Source organism: Coregonus lavaretus (assembly GCF_964263955.1).
Source record: "Coregonus lavaretus genome assembly, chromosome: 33".
Lineage (NCBI taxonomy): Eukaryota > Metazoa > Chordata > Actinopteri > Salmoniformes > Salmonidae > Coregonus > Coregonus lavaretus.
Genome location: NC_140020.1, coordinates 5,746,749 through 5,768,080, shown reverse-complemented (window position 1 = coordinate 5,768,080; position 21,332 = coordinate 5,746,749). Strand labels below are relative to the sequence as shown.

Genomic DNA, 21,332 nt, shown 5'->3' with positions numbered 1-21,332 from the left:
TTCACCTTCCACGCTTCGCCTTGGTCCTCCTCTGTATACGACGATCGTGACAGAAGATCCCACCAGAACTGGACCAAGCAGCGGGTCCAGGAGCCATCGCCAGGGAAATCTCTAGCGGATATCCAGCGCCTCCTCGACTGGGTCAAGCCGTGTGAGCAAGAGAGGGGCTTGACTTGGAAGCAGAAGGGCGAAAGGCTGGCGACAGATATGGAGACCTGGTCCATGGGAAGGAGAGAAGCCCAGAATTTTTTTAGGGGGGGGCTCACGCCGTGGACGACGGGGCAACAGGAGACCGCGATAGAGCGGCCCAGCGGGTTGGCAGAGGAGGCCGCCAGGTTACGGGGGCCACTGGTCAAAAAGGGGAAGGAAGGTGTAGAGGCACGGCGAGAGGTACTGGGGTGTGTTACCAGTCCGGTCCGGCCCGTTCCTGATCCCTGCGTAGGGCCAGTGGTGTGTGTCCCCAGTACGGTCCGGTCTGTTCCTGTCCCTTGCACCGAGCCTGTGGTGCGCGTCGCCAGCCCAGTCCGGTCCATTCCTGCTCTCCGCACCAAGTCAGTGGTGCGCTTCGCCAGCCCGGCCCGGCCTGTTCCTGCTCCCCGCACCAAGCCAATGGTGCGCGTCGCCAGCCCGGCCCGGCCTGTTCCTGCTCCCCGCACCAAGCCAATGGTGCGCGTTGCCAGCCCGGCCCGGCCTGTTCCTGCTCCCCGCACCAAGCCTATGGTGCGCGTCGCCGGCCTGGCCCGGCCTGTTCCTGCTCCCCGCACCAAGCCAATGGTGCGCGTCGCCAGCCCGGCCCGGCCTGTTCCTGCTCCCCGCACCAAGCCTATGGTGCGCGTCGCCAGCCCGGCCCGGCCTGTTCCTGCTCCCCGCACCAGGCCAATGGTGCGCGTCGCCAGCCCGGTCAGGCCCGCTCCTGCTCCCCGCACCAAGCCTATGGTGAGTGTCGCCAGCCCGGTCCGGCCCGTTCCTGCTCCCCACACCAAGCCAGTGGGGTGCGTCGTCAGTCCGGCATGGCCCGTGCCTGTTCCACCGGTGCCTGGTCCGGCACCGGTCAGCTGCTTCACGCCGGAGCTAGAGCAATCCGCTCCACCAGTGTGCAGTCCAGCTCCGGCCAGCGGGGCCAGACCGGACCAGGGGTACTTTGGGGGGTTGGAGAGGGAGTTGGGATCAGGCCCGGAGCCGGATCCGCCACCAAGGCGGAGTGCCCACCCAGTCCCTCCCCTGTGGTGTTTGGTTGGCGCGGCCGGAGTCCGCGCCTTTGGGGGGGGGGGGGTACTGTCACGCCCTGGTTCTGGGGACTCTAGTATGTTGAGCCAGGGTGTGAGTTTTCATTTGTGTTCGTTCTAGTATTGTGTTTCTATGTTGGCCAGTGTGGTTCTCAATCAGAGGCAACGTGAATCAGCTGTTGCTTGTTGTCTCTGATTGGGACCATACTTAGTCAGCCTGTTTCCCACAGTATGGTGTGGGATCTTGTTCCTTTTGGTTTGTGTTTGTACCGTAGGACTTCACGTATCGTTTGTTGTTTTGTTCGTGTAACATTAATAAAAAGCATGTTCACCTTCCACGCTGCGCCTTGGTCCTCCTCTGTATACGACGATCGTGACAAATACTTGGCTGTGTCATCACACACATGGTTAGCGCAGACAAAAGATGAGGGTATAGCCTGCTATTGTACACTATTCTCCCTATTATAATTCTATGAACATTAATATTTTTTACCGTTTTCTTTCTTTCGTGCATAAACCAGTTTTTTATTTATGATTCATCAATTACAGTGGGGAAAAAAAGTATTTAGTCAGCCACCAATTGTGCAAGTTCTCCCACTTGAAAGGTGAGAGAGGCCTGTAATTTTCATCATAGGTACGCGTCAACTATAACAGACAAAATGAGAAGAAAAAAATCCAGAAAATCACATTGTAGATTTTTTATGAATTTATTTGCAAATTATGGTGGAAAATAAGTATTTGGTCAATAACAAAAGTTTCTCAATACTTTGTTATATACCCTTTGTTGGCAATGACACAGGTCAAACATTTTCTGTAAGTCTTCACAAGGTTTTCACACACTGTTGCTGGTATTTTGGCCCATTCCTCCATGCAGATCTCCTCTAGAGCAGTGATGTTTTGGGGCTGTCGCTGGGCAACACGGACTTTAAACTCCCTCCAAAGATTTTCTATGGGGTTGAGATCTGGAGACTGGCTAGGCCACTCCAGGACCTTGAAATGCTTCTTACGAAGCCACTCCTTCGTTGCCCGGGCGGTGTGTTTGGGATCATTGTCATGCTGAAAGACCCAGCCACGTTTCATCTTCAATGCCCTTGCTGATGGAAGGAGGTTTTCACTCAAATTGGCCCCATTCATTCTTTCCTTTACACGGATCAGTCGTCCTGGTCCCTTTGCAGAAAAACAGCCCCAAAGCATGATGTTTCCACCCCCATGCTTCACAGTAGGTATGGTGTTCTTTGGATGCAACTCAGCATTCTTTGTCCTCCAAACACGACGAGTTGGGTTTTTACCAAAAAGTTCTATTTTGGTTTCATCTGACCATATGACATTCTCCCAATCCTCTTCTGGATCATCCAAATGCACTCTAGCAAACTTCAGACGGGCCTGGGCATGTACTGGCTTAAGCAGGGGGACACGTCTGGCACTGCAGGATTTGTCCCTGGCGGCGTAGTGTGTTACTGATGGTAGGCTTTGTTACTTTGTTCCCAGCTCTCTGCAGGTCATTCACTAGGTCCCCCCGTGTGGTTCTGGGATTTTTGCTCACCGTTCTTGTGATCATTTTGACCCCACGGGGTGAGATCTTGCGTGGAGCCCCAGATCGAGGGAGATTATCAGTGGTCTTGTATGTCTTCCATTTCCTAATAATTGCTCCCACAGTTGATTTCTTCAAACCAAGCTGCTTACCTATTGCAGATTCAGTCTTCCCAGCCTGGTGCAGGTCTACAATTTTGTTTCTGGTGTCCTTTGACAGCTCTTTGGTCTTGGCCATAGTGGAGTTTGGAGTGTGACTGTTTGAGGTTGTGGACAGGTGTCTTTTATACTGATAACAAGTTCAAACAGGTGCCATTAATACAGGTAACGAGTGGAGGACAGAGGAGCCTCTTAAAGAAGAAGTTACAGGTCTGTGAGAGCCAGAAATCTTGCTTGTTTGTAGGTGACCAAATACTTATTTTCCACCATAATTTGCAAATAAATTCATAAAAAATCCTACAATGTGATTTTCAGGAAAAAAAAATCTCAATTTGTCTGTCATAGTTGACGTGTACCTATGATGAAAATTACAGGCCTCTCTCATCTTTTTAAGTGGGAGAACTTGCACAATTGGTGGCTGACTAAATACTTTTTTCCCCCACTGTATTTCCTAAACCTATATAATCTAGAATTGGTGCTGAAATGGAGACGAATATGCATATATTTAGATGGCTTTCTTTAATTGATCCCTAATATTCTGAAGCCGTTCTCTTAATATTTTCTAGTGAGTCTGTCGACAAAATTCTAACTTAAAGGTACACCGTATTTAAAGGATGGCTTAAGATACTGTACATGTACTGAAAACCCTATTGATTGAAAACTCCATGAGAAAATCTGTTGGAAAGGCAATTTGGAGGGTTTTCAGAGGTTTAATTAAATGTATTCAGAGCGCGCAAAGTAGTCACACCTGTAGAGCGCGTTATGCGACTGAATAAGGTAAGTCTGAATACAAAATACTGAGAAGTTGTGTAGGAAATGCGTGTGTAGGAAAGGTGTACATTTCCTAAGTATGAATCGGCCCCTTAATGAACTGAATTGAAAACAGAATTGACCCCAACCCTGAGTCAGACAGCAACCAATGGGTCACAACAAATAAAATAAAAACTGTTGGATAATAGGCTAATTTATCAGACTGCAAAGATACCTGGGATATCCTCAAGGTTACTATAGAGTCTTCCTCTCCTCTATAGGCAATGTCGCTATGGCATTGTTGATTCAATGATGTATTGAAAGCAGACCTGGGTTCTTTCAAATACTTTGAGTGTCTGCTTGCGCCTGCATGGAGTGCCAGACGGGTGGGGTTTTCAATTTTGAGACTATTCCATTGCACCAGGAAAACTCAATCAAGCACAGCTAAAGTATAACATTTTGAACCAAAGCCTGATTAAAAGACATACGAACATGAAATAAATAACAAAACACATTTCAAGAAGTTTGTCATTGTACAGATGTAGGATCTTAATTTGATCACCCTGTTGCAGGAGAACTTTCCTGCAATGCAGGACAATTTTAACTTGTAGCGCATTTGAGGTTTAAAATGGCTTCTGAAGTTTGTAATTTCTGTCTTGAAATTTCAGACTTAATTTTCCCTTAGAAAAAATGGATCAACCCCTACAAAAATGTCCATTAATTATAATCCACATAATAATTCACATTTCCGATTGCTGCAGGATTATTTTCCTGCTGTAGCAAATTAAGATCCTACACCTATATGCTATCATGGAAGTATGATGAGTAGGTGATGAGCAGGTTCACCCTAAAAGCCAATTTATGCTTGATCCGAAAATGTGGTCAGACGCTCCATATGGACAGTGTGATGCAATTGCGTAGCCTCCAGATGCATGCAGAGGCCAAATTGAGCTCCGTACCCCATCGCTGCACCTCACAAATGTTGTAACAATGAGGAGGTATAGCTCTGCATTGACGTGATTGGTTGACGGTAGGTGAGGGTAGAAGGTCCTGTGTAAACACAAACTCACTTCCTTAACAACTTCCTTCACAACAACTCTGCGCTGTTCTGCGAAGCGCAAGAAGTATGAATTCCCTGGCTTCTGCAGAGGCCATATCACCATAAATGCTGCACGGCCAATGCAGACAACAGATTGACCATCCAGCGCCTTTAAGCCTGCTCTGTGTGTGTGTACGTGCCGAAGCATCGCTATCTCCTAGCATAGTAATGCCCCAAAGCTCCCGAAGGCAGCTGTGACTCCTCTCACCCAGCTGCAGATAGGTATTTAATGAGCACGTCGCTCTCTCCTCTCACCCAGCTGCAGGTAGGTATTTAATGAGCACGTCGCTCTCTCCTCTCACCCAGCTGCAGGTAGGTATTTAATGAGCACGTCGCTCTCTCCTCTCACTTTTGGTTGAGCTTTGAACATCCGTAAACAAATAAAATGACCATAAATTGTGGGATTTCAAGGGCGCTGACGTAAGAAATCCGACATGTGGGGTCTATAGAGTTTTTTATCCCCAATGCAGTGAGTACAGAAAAATTAAGTTGGACCGTCTACAGTGCATTGATAGTGGGAAACTAGTTTGTGTCCCAAATTGCATCCTATTCCCTTTATAGTGCACTACTTTTGACCAGGGACAATATGGCTCTGATCAAAAGTAGTGCACTATGTAGGGAACAGGATGTCATTTGGGAGGCCACCTCAGTAATTCCTAGTCCCGTATACAGTGGCGATTTTAGCATGTACATCCTGGTGGGATGCATGCCAGCAAAGCCACTACACAACACTAAACAATACATGAATTGCACTATAACGGTGACAAACGGTGCCCACAAACTGTTAGGGCCTACATAAAGCTGTCACAACAGCAGAGTCCCAAGAGCAGTCCCATCACCTTACCACTGCTACACCTGGCTATCAGCGGAGCCTTGTCTGGCAGCGAAACAGTTCATTCAGCCTCATTTACTGCTTTAAAAAAAAAAACATAGCTGATATGGCTGACTTGCTTAAACAAATGTAGTTTCTACTGACAATTGATATGTACAAACTATGGCATAAGGGGACGACATGCGGATAAGAGGCAATCCGTAATTTTGATTAAGATATTAATGAGCGAGCTAGGATGGACATAATCAATATAACTATTTGTTCAGCACTTTTGAAATGTACAGCGACAGAATTCAGAACATGGGCCGTTCTTACAGTGTTCTCCCTGTACACCAAGTCAAAACCATAGGATAAATAAAGGGGGCATATAAGCAGACAATGAAAGCTCTTACAATATTCAATGATTACATTTCTCAAAAACAGGTTATAGGCTAAATGTGCACCACCAAGTCAGAACTGTAGGCGAGAGGTGAAAATAGACGAAATTATTAGGGTGAGGCACATGGGCTACTAACAACTTACTACACAACATACACTTAGTATTACTTTCTTAGTTACAGTATACATATCTCCCTGGCATATTACATCATTTATGCAGCAGCATACAATACATTTTTGGACCTTGTTGTGCTCTGCTCACTTGAACAGGAAGGTGGCGCTGCGGACCTTCGTGGGCAAATTTTGTCATCAAAGAAAGAGATAAAGGCTGGATTTACAATTCCGAGTTGGATGACCGTTCAGAATGTATTTTCCCAGTCGGAGCTCGTTTATTCCCGACTTCTCAGTTGCAGTGCTTGCAGTTAGCTACTGTCACCGATTCCTTCCTAACCACTCATTGTTGAATTTGCGATTTCCAACTTGTTGTGTCATGTTTATGTCCAATGGCCGATGAGCACCGATACATTTTATCTATAATTTCTCTTCATTATTTCTCTTCATATGACAAGGATTAAAAAGGATTTGCCAGTAGATTGTGGACTTGATTCATGATGATGACTGCTAGCTAAGATTTTGAAAGTAAGATGTTGACATGATCAGTCCAATCAAAGCTACTGTACATATAACGTAATTTGATGTCATTTTATCTGTGGCCAATGACCTTGAGTCTTCTTGGAAGGGCACTTCTAATGTAACTCTATGACAGCAACCAAGGGGCTTGAATTTTCTAAGTCTACCCTTAGACTTGGCGGTGACATAGTGTCTCCATGAGTGACAGAACACTGAGCCAATCACGGCGCAACTAGAGAACATTACCAACCCCTACGCTCCATATTTTCCGCTGGCTGCCCCACCACCACAGAAAGCACTGAGCTAGGCTGATACACTTGCATTTTGGAGCTGCCTTACTCAAAAAGCAAAAAAGAGACCATGTTTGTATGCGGCTTTATTAACTTAATGATATATTTTTCTACATTGTTTGCAAACTGATGTGTGACACGTTGTCACGCCCTGGCTCTGGGACTCTATTATGTTGAGCCAGGGTGTGTAGTTTCTATGTATTTGTGTTCTAGGTTCTTTATCTAGCTCATGTGTTTCTGTGTTGGCCGGGGTGGTTCTCAATCAGAGGCAACGAGTGTCCGCTGTTGCTTGTTGTCTCTGATTGGGAACCATACTTAGGCAGCCTGTTTTCCACAGTGTTTTGTGGGATCTTGTTCCGTGTATGGTTTGTGTCTGTTACCTAGGACTTCACGTATCGTTTTGTTGTTTTGTTTCGTGTGGTGAATCAATTAAAAGTATGTTCACTCATCACGCTGTTGATTCAATGATGTATTGAAAGCAGACCTGGGTTCTTTCAAATACTTTGAGTGTCTGCTTAAGCCTGCATGGAGTGCCAGACGGGTGGGGTTTTCAATTTTGAGACTATTCCATTGCACCAGGAAAACTCAATCAAGCACAGCTAAAGTATAACATTTTGAACCAAAGCCTGATTAAAAGACATATGAACATGAAATAAATAACAAAACACATTTCAAGAAGTTTGTCATTGTACAGATGTAGGATCTTAATTTGATCACCCTGTTGCAGGAGAACTTTCCTGCAATGCAGGACAATTTTAACTTGTAGCGCATTTGAGGTTTAAAATGGCTTCTGAAGTTTGTAATTTCTGTCTTGAAATTTCAGACTTGATTTTCCCTTAGAAAAAATGTATCAACCCCTACAAAAATGTCCATTAATTATAATCCACATAATAATTCACATTTCCGATTGCTGCGGGATTATTTTCCTGCTGTAGCAAATTAAGATCCTACACCTATATGCTATCATGGAAGTATGATGAGTGAGGTGATGAGCAGGTTCACCCTAAAAGCCAATTTATGCTTGATCCGAAAATGTGGTCAGACGCTCCATATGGACAGTGTGATGCAATTGCGTAGCCTCCAGATGCATGCAGAGGCCAAATTGAGCTCCGTACCCCATCGCTGCACCTCACAAATGTTGTAACAATGAGGAGGTATAGCTCTGCATTGACGTGATTGGTTGACGGTAGGTGAGGGTAGAAGGTCCTGTGTAAACACAAACTCACTTCCTTAACAACTTCCTTCACAACAACTCTGCGCTGTTCTGCGAAGCGCAAGAAGTATGAATTCCCTGGCTTCTGCAGAGGCCATATCACCATAAATGCTGCACGGCCAATGCAGACAACAGATTGACCATCCAGCGCCTTTAAGCCTGCTCTGTGTGTGTGTACGTGCCGAAGCATCGCTATCTCCTAGCATAGTAATGCCCCAAAGCTCCCGAAGGCAGCTGTGACTCCTCTCATCCAACTGCAGGTAGGTATTTAATGAGCACGTCGCTCTCTCCTCTCACCCAGCTGCAGGTAGGTATTTAATGAGCACGTCGCTCTCTCCTCTCACTTTTGGTTGAGCTTTGAACATCCGTAAACAAATAAAATGACCATAAATTGTGGGATTTCAAGGGCGCTGACGTAAGAAATCCGACATGTGGGGTCTATAGAGTTTTTTATCCCCAATGCAGTGAGTACAGAAAAATTAAGTTGGACCGTCTACAGTGCATTGATAGTGGGAAACTAGTTTGTGTCCCAAATTGCATCCTATTCCCTTTATAGTGCACTACTTTTGACCAGGGACAATATGGCTCTGATCAAAAGTAGTGCACTATGTAGGGAACAGGATGCCATTTGGGAGGCCACCTCAGTAATTCCTAGTCCCGTATACAGTGGCGATTTTAGCATGTACATCCTGGTGGGATGCATGCCAGCAAAGCCACTACACAACACTAAACAATACATGAATTGCACTATAACGGTGACAAACGGTGCCCACAAACTGTTAGGGCCTACATAAAGCTGTCACAACAGCAGAGTCCCAAGAGCAGTCCCAACACCTTACCACTGCTACACCTGGCTATCAGCGGAGCCTTGTCTGGCAGCGAAACAGTTCATTCAGCCTCATTTACTGCTTTAAAAAAAAAAACATAGCTGATATGGCTGACTTGCTTAAACAAATGTAGTTTCTACTGACAATTGATATGTACAAACTATGGCATAAGGGGACGACATGCGGATAAGAGGCAATCCGTAATTTTGATTAAGATATTAATGAGCGAGCTAGGATGGACATAATCAATATAACTATTTGTTCAGCACTTTTGAAATGTACAGCGACAGAATTCAGAACATGGGCCGTTCTTACAGTGTTCTCCCTGTACACCAAGTCAAAACCATAGGATAAATAAAGGGGGCATATAAGCAGACAATGAAAGCTCTTACAATATTCAATGATTACATTTCTCAAAAACAGGTTATAGGCTAAATGTGCACCACCAAGTCAGAACTGTAGGCGAGAGGTGAAAATAGACGAAATTATTAGGGTGAGGCACATGGGCTACTAACAACTTACTACACAACATACACTTAGTATTACTTTCTTAGTTACAGTATACATATCTCCCTGGCATATTACATCATTTATGCAGCAGCATACAATACATTTTTGGACTCACCTTGTTGTGCTCTGCTCACTTGAACAGGAAGGTGGCGCTGCGGACCTTCGTGGGCAAATTTTGTCATCAAAGAAAGAGATAAAGGCTGGATTTACAATTCCGAGTTGGATGACCGTTCAGAATGTATTTTCCCAGTCGGAGCTCGTTTATTCCCGACTTCTCAGTTGCAGTGCTTGCAGTTAGCTACTGTCACCGATTCCTTCCTAACCACTCATTGTTGAATTTGCGATTTCCAACTTGTTGTGTCATGTTTATGTCCAATGGCCGATGAGCACCGATACATTTTATGTATAATTTCTCTTCATTATTTCTCTTCATATGACAAGGATTAAAAAGGATTTGCCAGTAGATTGTGGACTTGATTCATGATGATGACTGCTAGCTAAGATTTTGAAAGTAAGATGTTGACATGATCAGTCCAATCAAAGCTACTGTACATATAACGTAATTTGATGTCATTTTATCTGTGGCCAATGACCTTGAGTCTTCTTGGAAGGGCACTTCTAATGTAACTCTATGGCAGCAACAAAGGGGCTTGAATTTTCTAAGTCTACCCTTAGACTTGGCGGTGACATAGTGTCTCCATGAGTGACAAAACACTGAGCCAATCATGGCGCAACTAGAGAACATTACCAACCCCTACGCTCCATATTTTCCGCTGGCAGCCCCACCACCACAGAAAGCACTGAGCTAGGCTGATACACTTGCATTTTGGAGCTGCCTTACTCAAAAAGCAAAAAAGAGACCATGTTTGTATGCAGCTTTATTAACTTAATGATATATATATTTTTCTACATTGTTTGCAAACTGATATGTGACACGTTGTCACGCCCTGGCTCTGGGACTCTGTTATGTTGAGCCAGGGTGTGTAGTTTCTATGTATTCTAGGTTCTTTATCTAGCTCATGTGTTTCTGTGTTGGCCGGGGTGGTTCTCAATCAGAGGCAACGAGTGTCAGCTGTTGCTTGTTGTCTCTGATTGGGACACATACTTAGGCAGCCTGTTTTCCACAGTGTTTTGTGGGATCTTGTTCCGTGTATGGTTTGTGTCTGTTACCTAGGACTTCACGTATCGTTTTGTTGTTTTGTTTCGTGTGGTGAATCAATTAAAAGTATGTTCAGTCATCACGCTGCGCATTGGTCCACTTCCTCCAACGATCGTGACAGAAGATCCCACCAAAACTGGACCAAGCAGCGTGTCCAGGAGCCAACGCCAGAGGTAACTCTAGCGGATATCCACCTCGACTGGGTCAAGCAGCGTGTCCAGGAGCCAACGCCAGAGGTAACTCTAGCGGATATCCACCTCGACTGGGTCAAGCAGCGTGAGGAGGAGAGAGGTTGGACCTGGGAGCAGAGGATGGAGAGTCTACGCGAGAGCCATGGAAGCCATATCCACGGGGGAGAGACAAGCCCAATACATTTTTAGGGGGGGGCTCACACCGTGGACGACGGGGCTGCTGGAGGCAGATAAGGGGCGAGTTAGTGGGCGAGGAGAGAAGGCCACCGGGTTACGGGAGCCATTGGCGAGTAGAGGGAAGGGAAATGTAGAGGCACGGCGAGAGGTACTGAGGTGTGTTGCCAGTCCGGTCCGGCCCGTTCCTGATCCCCGTATAAGGCCAGTGGTGTGTGTTCCCAGTGCGGTCCGGCCTGTTCCTGTCCCTCGCACCAAGCCTGTGATGCACGTCGCCAGCCCGGCCCGGCCTGTTCCTGCCCCCCGCACCAAGCCAATGGTGCGCGTCGCCAGCCCGGCCCGGCCTGTTCCTGCTCCCCGCACCAAGCCAATGGTGCGCGTCGCCAGCCCGGCCCGGCCTGTTCCTGCTCCCCGCACCAAGCCAATGGTGCGCGTCGCCAGCCCGGCCCGGCCTGTTCCTGCTCCCCGCACCAAGCCAATGGTGCGCGTCGCCAGCCCGGCCCGGCCTGTTCCTGCTCCCCGCACCAAGCCTGTGGTGCGCGTCGTCAGTCCGGCACAGCCCGTGCCTGGGTCACCGGTGCCTGGTCAGGTACCGGTCAGCTGCTCCACATCAGAGCCTAAGCAATCCGCTCCACTGATGTCCAGTCCAGCTCCAGCCAGCGGGGCCAGACCGGACCAGGGGCGCTACGGGGGAATTGTTGGAGGGTGGTGGTCAAGCCCGGAGCCGGAACCGCCTCCGAGGAGGAATGCCCACCCGGCCCTCCCCTGTTCGGTTGATGTTTGGCGCGGTCGCAGTCCGCGCCTTTGGGGGGGGGGGTACTGTCACGCCCTGGCTCTGGGACTCTGTTATGTTGAGCCAGGGTGTGTAGTTTCTATGTATTTGTGTTCTAGGTTCTTTATCTAGCTCATGTGTTTCTGTGTTGGCCGGGGTGGTTCTCAATCAGAGGCAACGAGTGTCAGCTGTTGCTTGTTGTCTCTGATTGGGACACATACTTAGGCAGCCTGTTTTCCACAGTGTTTTGTGGGATCTTGTTCCGTGTATGGATTGTGTCTGTTACCTAGGACTTCACGTATCGTTTTGTTGTTTTGTTTCGTGTGGTGAATCAATTAAAAGTATGTTCACTCATCACGCTGCGCATTGGTCCACTTCCTCCAACGATCGTGACACACGTATTAATGCCAAAATAACATGCAAAACAGGCAAGCCCCAAAAAACAAAACAAAAATTATTTTTATTATTTTATTTTTTTTGCTAATAATGTGGGGCTCAAAACATGAATGACGGGTCGCCACCACCCATGTACAGAAAGAGTCTTCGTGTATGAGTGCTGATCTAGGATCATTTTGTCCCTTTAGATCATATTGAACAAGAGTATTTTGTGCAGTGTCTTACAGGATTGGGATCAATTCCATTTAAGACTCCTGAACAGCTAATCATGGCTACCCGGACTATTTGCACTGCCCCCCCACCCCATCCTTTTTACGCTGCTGCTACTCTGTTAAGTATTTATGCATAGTCACTTTAACTCTACCCACATGTACATATTACCTCAACTACCTCAACTAGCCGGCACATTGACTCTGCAACGGTACCCCCCTGTATATATAGCCTCCCTACTGTCACTTTATTTTACTTCTGCTCTTTTTTTCTCAACACTTTTTGTTGTTGTTGTTTTATTCTTACTTTTTTTGTTTAAAATAAATGCACTGTTGGTTAAGGGCTGTAAGTAAGCATTTCACTGTAATGTCTGCACCTGTTGTATTCGGCGCATGTGACCAATAAAATTTGATTTGATTTGATTTGATTTCAATTTAGCCAGTTCAGGAATTAAATTGAAATTCCAATTCCCACATTTCTATGTAAAAAAAGCATTACGAATTTGTTGAATTATTATTGGAATTTCAGTTTACTTTCTGAATTGGCTGAATTGAATTGAAATGGAATTTACCTTAACCCTGCTGTTACGAGAGCGGTGTAAGGTCCATAGTTGTGTGCCATGATAACTTCGCAATGGCACATGGGTGCCAAGAATCAGACAAAACCTTAATGGAGAGAGGATTTATATTTATATAAGGCACTGTAGTTCAGAGATGGAAGATGACAACCTCTCTATCAGGTGCTATGAATCAAACATTGTATACGTCCCAAATGGCACCCTATTCCCTTTATAGTGCCCATAGGGCTCTGGTGAAAGGTAGTGCACTATATAGGGAATAGGGTGCCATTTGGGATGAACGCCATTGTAAATCTTATTCTATAGCATTCCATTGTCTTGGGTCCCATTTTCTATTCAAACAAACACTGTAAATCACAACAATTCCATGAATCATTTTTAGCAACAACTTGTTCTCAGTCTATTATTATAAAGCACTGTATCATTCACAGCATTTTATTGAGATGCCATTCTCTATACAAATGATATTGACGGGAATATTGAGGTTGGCAATACTTTTCATTCAAAAAAATGTGTTTCAGTTTTTCAAATTAGAATATTAAGTGATTATTAGTATCTATTTTATGAGGCAAAGTTATTGAGCAGTTACTAGTCATAATCATGTCACATCACCCTCATTTGGAAGATAGATTCATTACATTTTAACTCTTCATCCAGTAATGAACCATGTCTGCTTGGCGCAAATTCAAGATGGCCAAAATGATTTCCAAGTGCATGAAAAGCCCTGCAAATAACCATATTTTTAAAAATCACTGTCAGTCAGTCATTACAGTGTGGCGCGATGCCAGAGCACACTCTGTCTCGTCCATCCTGATCAGAGAGAAAGGTCACCTGTTGGTCGGCAGAACGAGCGAGGATGAGGAGGACGCATAAAGATGTACTAGAGATCTTGTCTCTTATCTTTGCAATCTTTGTCTGTGACAGCATGGGTGGAGCCATTGAGGGCTATTTCTATTTCAATTTCTTCTTCTTCTACTATGATTGTCTTGGCAGTACGTACAGTGCATTCGGAAAGTATTCAGACCCCTTTACTTTTTCCACATTTTGTTAGGTTACAGCCTTATTCTAAAATTGACTAAATTGTTTTTTTCCCCCATCAATCTACACACAATACCCCATAATGACAAAGCAAAAACGGGTTTTTATCAATTTTTGCAAATTTATAAAAAATACAAAAACTGAAATATCAAATTTACATAAGTATTCAGTCCCTTTACTCAGTACTTTGTTGAAACACCTTTGGCAGCGATTACAGCCTTGAGTCTTCTTGGGTATGGCACTACAAGCTTGGCACATCTGTGTTTGGGGAGTTTCTCCCATTCTTCTCTGCAGATCCTCTCAAGCTCTGTCAGGTTGGATGGGGAGTGTCGCTGCACAGCTATTTTCAGGTCTCTCCAGAGATGTTAGATCGGGTTCAAGTCCGGGCTCTGGCTGGGCCACTCCAGGACATTCCGAGACTTGTCCCGAAGCCACTCCTGCGTTGTCTTGGCTGTGTGCTTAGGGTCGTTGTCCTGTTGGAAGGTGAACCTTCGCCCAAGTCTGAGGTCCTGAGCGCTCTGGAGCAGGTTTTAGGGCGCCAGGTAGCTTAGTGGTTAATAGTGTTGTGCCAGTAACTGAAAGGTTGCTGGTTCTAATCCCCGAGCCGACTAGGTGAAAAATCTGTTGATGTGTCCTTGAGCAAGGCACATAACCTTAATTGCTCCTGTAAGTCGCTCTGGATAAGAGCGTCTGCTAAATGACTAAAATGTAATGTAAAATGTTTTCATCACAGATCTCTCTGTACTTTGCTCTGTTCATCTTTCCCTCGATCCTGACTAGTCTCCCAGTCCCTGCTGCTGAAAAACATCCCCACAGCATGATGCTGCCACCACCATGCTTCACTGTAGGGATGGTGCCAGGTTTCCTCCAGACTTGACGCTTGGCATTAAGGCCAAAGAGTTCAATCTTGGTTTCATCAGACCTGAGAATATTGTTTCTCATGGTCTGAGAGTCCTTTAGGTGCCTTTTGGCAAACTCCAAGCGGGCTGTTGTGCCTGATTGATGGAGTGCTGCAGAGATGGTTGTCCTTCTGGAAGGTTCTCCCATCTCCACAGAGGAAATCTGGAGCTCTGTCAGTGACCATCTGGTTTCTTCGTCACCTCCCTGACCAAGGCCCTTCTCCCCCGATTGCTCAGTTTGGCCGGGCGGCCAGCTCTAGGAAGAGTCTTGATGGTTCCAAACTTCTTCCATTTAAGAATGATGGAGGTCAGTGTGTTCTTGGGGACCTTCAATGCTGCAGACATTTTTTGGTAGCCTTCCCCAGATCTGTGCCTCAACACAATTCCTTGGTTTTTGCTCTGACATGTATTGTCAACTGTGGGACCTTATATAGACAGGTGTGTGCCTTTACAAATCATGCCCAATCAATTAAATTTACCACAGATGGCCTCCAATCAAGTTGTAGAAACATCTCAAGGATGATCAATGGAAACAGGATGCACCTGAGCTCAATTTCGAGTCTCATAGCAAAGGGTCTGAATACTTATGTAAATAAGGCATTTCTGTTGTTTGTTTTTAATACATTTCCCAAACGTTCTAAAAACCTGTTTTCGCTTTGTCATTATGGGGTATTGTGTGTAGATTGATGAGGATTTTTATTTATTAAATCCATTGTAGAATAAGGCTGTAACGTAACACAATGTGGAAAAAGTCAGGGGGTCTGAATACTTTCCGAAGGCACTGTAGGTGCGTACCACCACCTACTGTGCTGGAGTGTGTATAGTCGGAAGTCAAAGTTGGTGATTTAATTATGGAATGTTTGCTCAGGAGTATAATTCATTGGCTGACCCCTCTTGCTGACTTGGATGTAATTATTAGATCCTTCCTTAACCCATAGCAAGTCCCACCCACTTGGCTACTTCAAAATGGTTAAAGCCCTCAATGGCGCTGTCCATGTTAAAACGGGCTTTGGCGCCCTCTATCCAACTCTATTGTAGGATGCCGGGGAAAAACGTTCCGACGTCCGCTGCCATTTCAGGAAGCCACGTTTTCTTCCGCTCTTCAGCAAGCATTTGATCAGGGTTTAATTTTCAGAAGTAACCACCTCTGGAGACGCGGGTGCTGCTTTACAAGAGTCATAAATTACTGGGGCTCCCACTTAATGTGATCAAGGCCTCCTGAGGACAGAGAGGCCTGTGCCACGCCTGCAGAGCAGAGGACAAACTCACTGATACAAACACACACACTCTCTCTCTCTCTGTCTCTCTCTCTCTCTCTCTCTCTCTCTCTCTCTCTCTCTCTCTCTCTCTCTCTCTCTCTCTCTCTCTCTCTCTCACTCACACACACACACACACACACACACCCCATTGATTCCAACATCATTAAAAAACAGGAGAGGAAGAGTGAGTGCATATCAAAGTGAGAGACTGCAGAGAGGGCAAACCATTAAGTTATGAAAATAAATAATGAGGCGATATTATTACTAACACCACCAGAGCCTAGATCCACCAGGCTGATTGACCTGTAGAAAATTAGCTATCACAAAGAAATCCATTTTCTATTCATGCATAGTTGTTGTCAACCTGTCTTATAAATTACAACAACTGTTCAGTAACACTCAAAAGTCTACTAAGGAGTTTGTCTTGCAAAAACATTGAATGTGATGCCACCTAGTGGATCTTATAAGACCATCCTAAGGGTCTCCAAAAATATACAGAAGCCTTAATTGAAATGCAAGAGCTGTTTGTCTCAAATATACTATATGAAGGAACGATCAGTGTGTATATATATATATATATATACAGAGAGAGACCTTTTAGCCAATCAAAACACAGAATCATTTGCAGTTGTTACCTGAAGAGTGGGCCTGTTTTATTTATCAGTTTTGAGGTCTAGCTCTTTCTCAGTCAGAGACACAACCACCTGGTCCTTAACAACAAGGGCTGGCACATTTGACCTCCTCCAGAAAGAACACTCTCCCCTGGGTCATTCTGAGACACCTCCACAGCGCCCCACCTTCTTATTGTTTAAGTGAAAAGTCCTAGCTCACTCTCAGTTAGCGACATCACTGATCGTTCCTTCAGAGACTCAGGGCTGGCACACCTGATGTCATCGGCCAGGAAAGCTTTCTTTTGGTTCTTCTGCAGCCACCTCCACAAGTCCTCCACCTTCTTATCGCACACCCAGGGGTTCTGGCTGAAGGCCACCCGAAGATGGTTGCTCGTCCGTGTGGAGGAGAGCTGCTCCAGCAGGGTGGTGGAGATGTGACCAAGCCGGTTGAGGTTGAGAAACAGGAAATCAAGGTGATGGAGCCCCTGGAGGAGAGTCGGGGGAAGCCTCTCCAGTTGGTTCTCCTGGAGGAAGAGGTGCGTCAGGTTTGGGGTGTTCCTGAAGGCAGAAGGGTCCAGGGTGCTGAGTTGGTTCCCCTCCAGGTTGAGCCTCTTTAGTCTGCTCAGAGGATACAGTGCCCCTGCCAGGAGCTTCTCCAGGCGGTTATGGGAGAGGTCAAGGTTCTCCAGGTGGCATAGTTTCTGGAACAGGGCTGTGGGTACGGCCGTCAAACGGTTCCCTGACAGGTCCAGCCAGGTGAGGTTACTGTTGTCAGGGAGCCAATCAGCATCCACACCACTGATCAGGTTGTTCTTCAGCACCAGGTTACGCAGTGGAGCGTGGCTGAAGACATATGGTGGCAGGAAGTGCAGGTGGTTCCCTGTGAGATCCAACGTGTGCAAGTGAGGAACGGCCCTGAGGAGATCTGAGGGAAGGGTGCTCAGGTTGTTGTAATACAGCTGGAGCTCTTTCAGAAGGGGCGTGGCCTGTAAGTGGTTGGCAGTGATAGTGCTGAGGTTGGTGGATTGGATGGACAGGGAGGTGGTTTTGCCTGGGAGACTGTTGGAGGGGAACTGGGAGAGGGAGGCGTCGCTGCAGACCACCTTGGCGTCGCTGGTAGAGAAGTGGCAGGTGCACATGTCTGGGCAAGAGAGGGCGCCATTGCTGCGGCCACAACAACAGGTCAGCACACACAGCGAGAGGAAGAACCAGGTGCTCATCTTTCTAAGACTGGAAAAAAAAGAGATAGTTGGGCCTCAAAACATACAAGATTCAATATTTGCATAAGTGTATGTTAATGCCAAATACATAGGTGACTCATAAATCATTAATAAGGAATTCATGCTCTGTAACATCCAGTCCATTATACATGCAGTTTTTTTAATGGATGATCGTTATCTTTCAATGTTCAATATAATCACAATAGAGTCATAAATAATACATAACAAATAACTTGAGTTGTTGTGTTTTTTTCAGATACAGATAAAAGTATTGTTTATCAACAGGATTAAGACACAGTAATTAAATCAAAGTCCTTTAGTTCAACTTACCTGAAGTCTTGCTGTCATTCGTGTTTTGTTGCCTTCATTGGCTTTCTTGTTTCATCTGCTCTTACAACTATTTCAATGCTCCTTATATGACGTGTGTGTGTGTGTGTGTGTGTGTGTGTGTGTGTGTGTGTGTGTGTGTGTGTGTGTGTGTGTGTGTGTGTGTGTGTGTGTGTGTGTGTGTGTGTGTGTAAGAGTAAGAGTAAATAATGTGTGGGTTTAGATAAAAAGTCCACATCCTGTTTTTGTGGATTTATTGCGAAAGGTAAACAAAGAAATAGAAACTGGGCAACTTGGGAATTTCCATTCTTAGTCATTTATCATACAAATCTTTTTTTGCTGTACCTATTTTTGGGGTAGTTGAAAACATGACATGGGCACTCTACACAATAACTATACAATACCATGTAGAGTAGCATTTGAATTACAGCTTGGTCATTTGTTACAGGTCAATATTTGTAAATCTTTGATGTGTACAAAGAGACTGTGATGGCCCATTGTTTGCATTTCCTTCAGTTATTTTCAGAGATTAATATCAACACGTGTTTTAGCCTTTAACATTTGACTACTTTTACCACAATTTTATTTAATACATAATTATTTTAATAGGTATATTATTCAGTCAAGACATGGGGCCAGTTGACCTGATATTTATACCACTTTCTGACAGACTGCAATGTGTTAGAAAGCAAGGATAGGACACCAAGATAATTCATTTAAAATTCATATTCAGGTCACTTTTATTTATGTGGATGTGTGTATAATTAGGATGAATATACACAGCATGCAATAGTCCAACATTACCATAGATGAATCTGAGATAGGAAAGAGTGTTCAATAGTCCAACATTACCATAGATGAATCTGAGATAGGAAAGAGTGTTCAATAGACCAACATTACCATAGATGAATCTGAGATAGGAAAGAGTGTTCAATAGACCAACATTACCATAGATGAATCTGAGATAGGAAAGAGTGTTCAATAGTCCAACATTACCATAGATGAATCTGAGATAGGAAAGAGTGTTCAATAGACCAACATTACCATAGATGAATCTGAGATAGGAAAGAGTGTTCAATAGACCAACATTACCATAGATGAATCTGAGATAGGAAAGAGTGTTCAATAGACCAACATTACCATAGATGAATCTGAGATAGGAAAGAGTGTTCAATAGACCACAATTTGAGATAGGTTACAGTGATAATTCATCATCTGAGTGAAAAAGGTTTGATGGATCAGAGTCCTAGCTCACTGTCAGTTAGCGACATCACTGACCGTTCCTTCAGAGACTCAGGGCTGGCACACCTGATGTCATCGGCCAGTAATACTTTTTTCTGGTTCTTCTGCAGCCACCGCCACAGGTACTCCACCTTGCCATCGCACACCCAGGGGTTCACCGTGAGGTCCAACCCCTGCTCATCAATGGAGTGAAGCTGGTCCAGCAGACCAGGAGGGATGTGGCTCAGCAGGTTATCATCAAGACTCAGGTGCGCCAGGTTCGGGAGGCCATGGAACAGGGTTGGGGGCAGTTGTCCAAGCCGGTTCTCCAGAAGAAACAGGTGCGTCAGGTTGAGGTTGTTACTGAAGGTAGATGCGTCCAGGGTGCTGAGTTTGTTCCCCTCCAGTGTCAGCCTCTCCAGTTTGGTCAGAGGGTGTAGCGAATTTTGCGGGAACTTCTCCAGGCGGTTATGGGAGAGGTCAAGGTTCTTCAGGTGGCGTAGTTTCTGGAACAGGGCTGTGGGTACGGCCGTCAAACGGTTCCCTGACAGGTCCAGCCAGGTGAGGTTACTGTTGTCAGGGAGCCAATCAGCATCCGCACTGCTGATCAGGTTGTTCTTCAGCACCAGGTCACGCAGCGGAGCGTGGCTGAAGACACTGGCGGGAAGCTGATCCAATGTGTTATCCGAGAGTGCCACCGAGAACAGGTGAGGGACACCCCTGAAGAGATCTGAGGGAAGGGTGCTCAGGTTGTTGTTGTACAGGTAGAGCTCCTGTAGAAGGGGTGTGGCGCTCAGGTGCTGTTCTGAGATGGAGCTGATGTTGGTGAACTGGATGGTGAGGGCAGTGGTGTTGCTAGGGAGACCGTCGGAGGGGAACTGGGTGAGGGGGACTTCATTACAGACCACCTCCGTTTTTCTTGGGGATATGTAGCATTTGCAAAGGGCTGGGCAAGAGAAGGTGCCATGGTAACAACATGCCAGAAACAGGAGAGGAAGGAGAAAGCGGCTCTTCATTGCTAAGGCACAGAGCAAGGGGAAAAAGAGGGAAACACTCATGAATGTTAAAGTTATTCTCCTTTCTGAAATTAAAATAGCTATGCAATTAAAATGCAATTACTAAAGTGCTGTGTATCTAACGTTATTACCAGTGTAATTAATTGATTTGATTACATTAAATGTGGATATTTTCAACTACAGTAGGCTACATTTCTCAGTGATCCTATAGAAACCACTAGTATAGGCTAAAGACATGTCCTTAGACTTCTGTCCAAAACTATGAGCATATTGGTCAATAAAAAGATCTTTGAAATTTCACTTACCCTGGTTTTATAATATGTCTAAAATGATGCTGTAAACTGTTGGCGTATTATCCCAGCTCCTCTTTGTTGATTGTGCTGTCGGAATGGTTGCAACATTGTAGACGGGAATTAGGACGGTGGATAGCCTGCCCTACAATCATTAATCACTGAGTAAATAATGAGCTATCAGCACTTAGCGGGAACAAACAGTTCCATAAGTGAATCACGAACCTCTGGGGAAATAGGCCTGCATATATCTGTGTCATATTTATTTCACGTTTTTCAAACTCGTTGATCATCATATAGGCAGGCACATCTATAACTAAACATACACTATATAGCCTACTGTATAGTTGTTCATCCATGTAATGTAATATAACGCTTATTTGAAAAAAGCGCATTCTTTGAAATACAAGACATACAAATTCAGGAGCGCACTTCAACGCTCACTTTGAGATGACCAAAAGGTTATTCCATGAAGTAATATACTGGAAAAATGCTCAACCACCTGTCAAAGTCTCTAGGGTAGACTCA

General features: G+C 45.2%; 3 protein-coding genes across 5 annotated transcripts in view; 1 reads left to right on the top strand and 2 right to left on the bottom strand.

Annotated features, from left to right (window-relative positions):
* Window positions 1-13,018: 13,018 nt before the first annotated feature.
* LOC311108590 (uncharacterized protein) lies at window positions 13,019-18,414 on the bottom strand. Its single transcript, XM_084151243.1, has 2 exons — window positions 18,281-18,414; window positions 13,019-17,960 (listed from the first exon to the last, which is right to left on the bottom strand). Exon 2 carries the CDS (start codon window positions 17,948-17,950, stop codon window positions 16,928-16,930), a length of 1,023 nt encoding a protein of 340 aa, XP_084007369.1. The 5' UTR covers window positions 17,951-17,960; window positions 18,281-18,414; the 3' UTR covers window positions 13,019-16,927.
* Window positions 18,415-18,574: 160 nt separating this feature from the next.
* LOC311108591 (uncharacterized protein) lies at window positions 18,575-20,921 on the bottom strand. The gene is made up of 2 exons (XM_084151244.1): window positions 20,820-20,921; window positions 18,575-20,516 (listed from the first exon to the last, which is right to left on the bottom strand). The coding sequence occupies exon 2, from the start codon at window positions 20,512-20,514 to the stop codon at window positions 19,516-19,518; it is 999 nt and encodes a 332-aa protein (XP_084007370.1). The 5' UTR covers window positions 20,515-20,516; window positions 20,820-20,921; the 3' UTR covers window positions 18,575-19,515.
* Window positions 20,922-21,029: 108 nt separating this feature from the next.
* Window positions 21,030-21,332, top strand: part of LOC311108592 (solute carrier family 66 member 3-like) — a 13,969-nt gene continuing 13,666 nt past the window's right edge. For 2 of the 3 annotated variants that reach the window (XM_084151246.1, XM_084151245.1), the window contains exon 1: window positions 21,030-21,332. This exon is cut by the window's right edge and continues 100 nt beyond it. In XM_084151246.1, the coding sequence (XP_084007372.1) occupies window positions 21,255-21,332 (78 nt within the window). In that variant the 5' untranslated portion in view covers window positions 21,030-21,254. The other variant, XM_084151247.1, reaches the window with a different exon arrangement.

What these genes read in the sequence shown, in the direction of transcription:
- LOC311108590 (XM_084151243.1), bottom strand. Translation starts at nt 17,950, where the DNA reads ATGAGCACCTGGTTCTTCCTCTCGCTGTGTGTGCTGACCTGTTGTTGT.
- LOC311108591 (XM_084151244.1), bottom strand. Translation starts at nt 20,514, where the DNA reads ATGAAGAGCCGCTTTCTCCTTCCTCTCCTGTTTCTGGCATGTTGTTAC.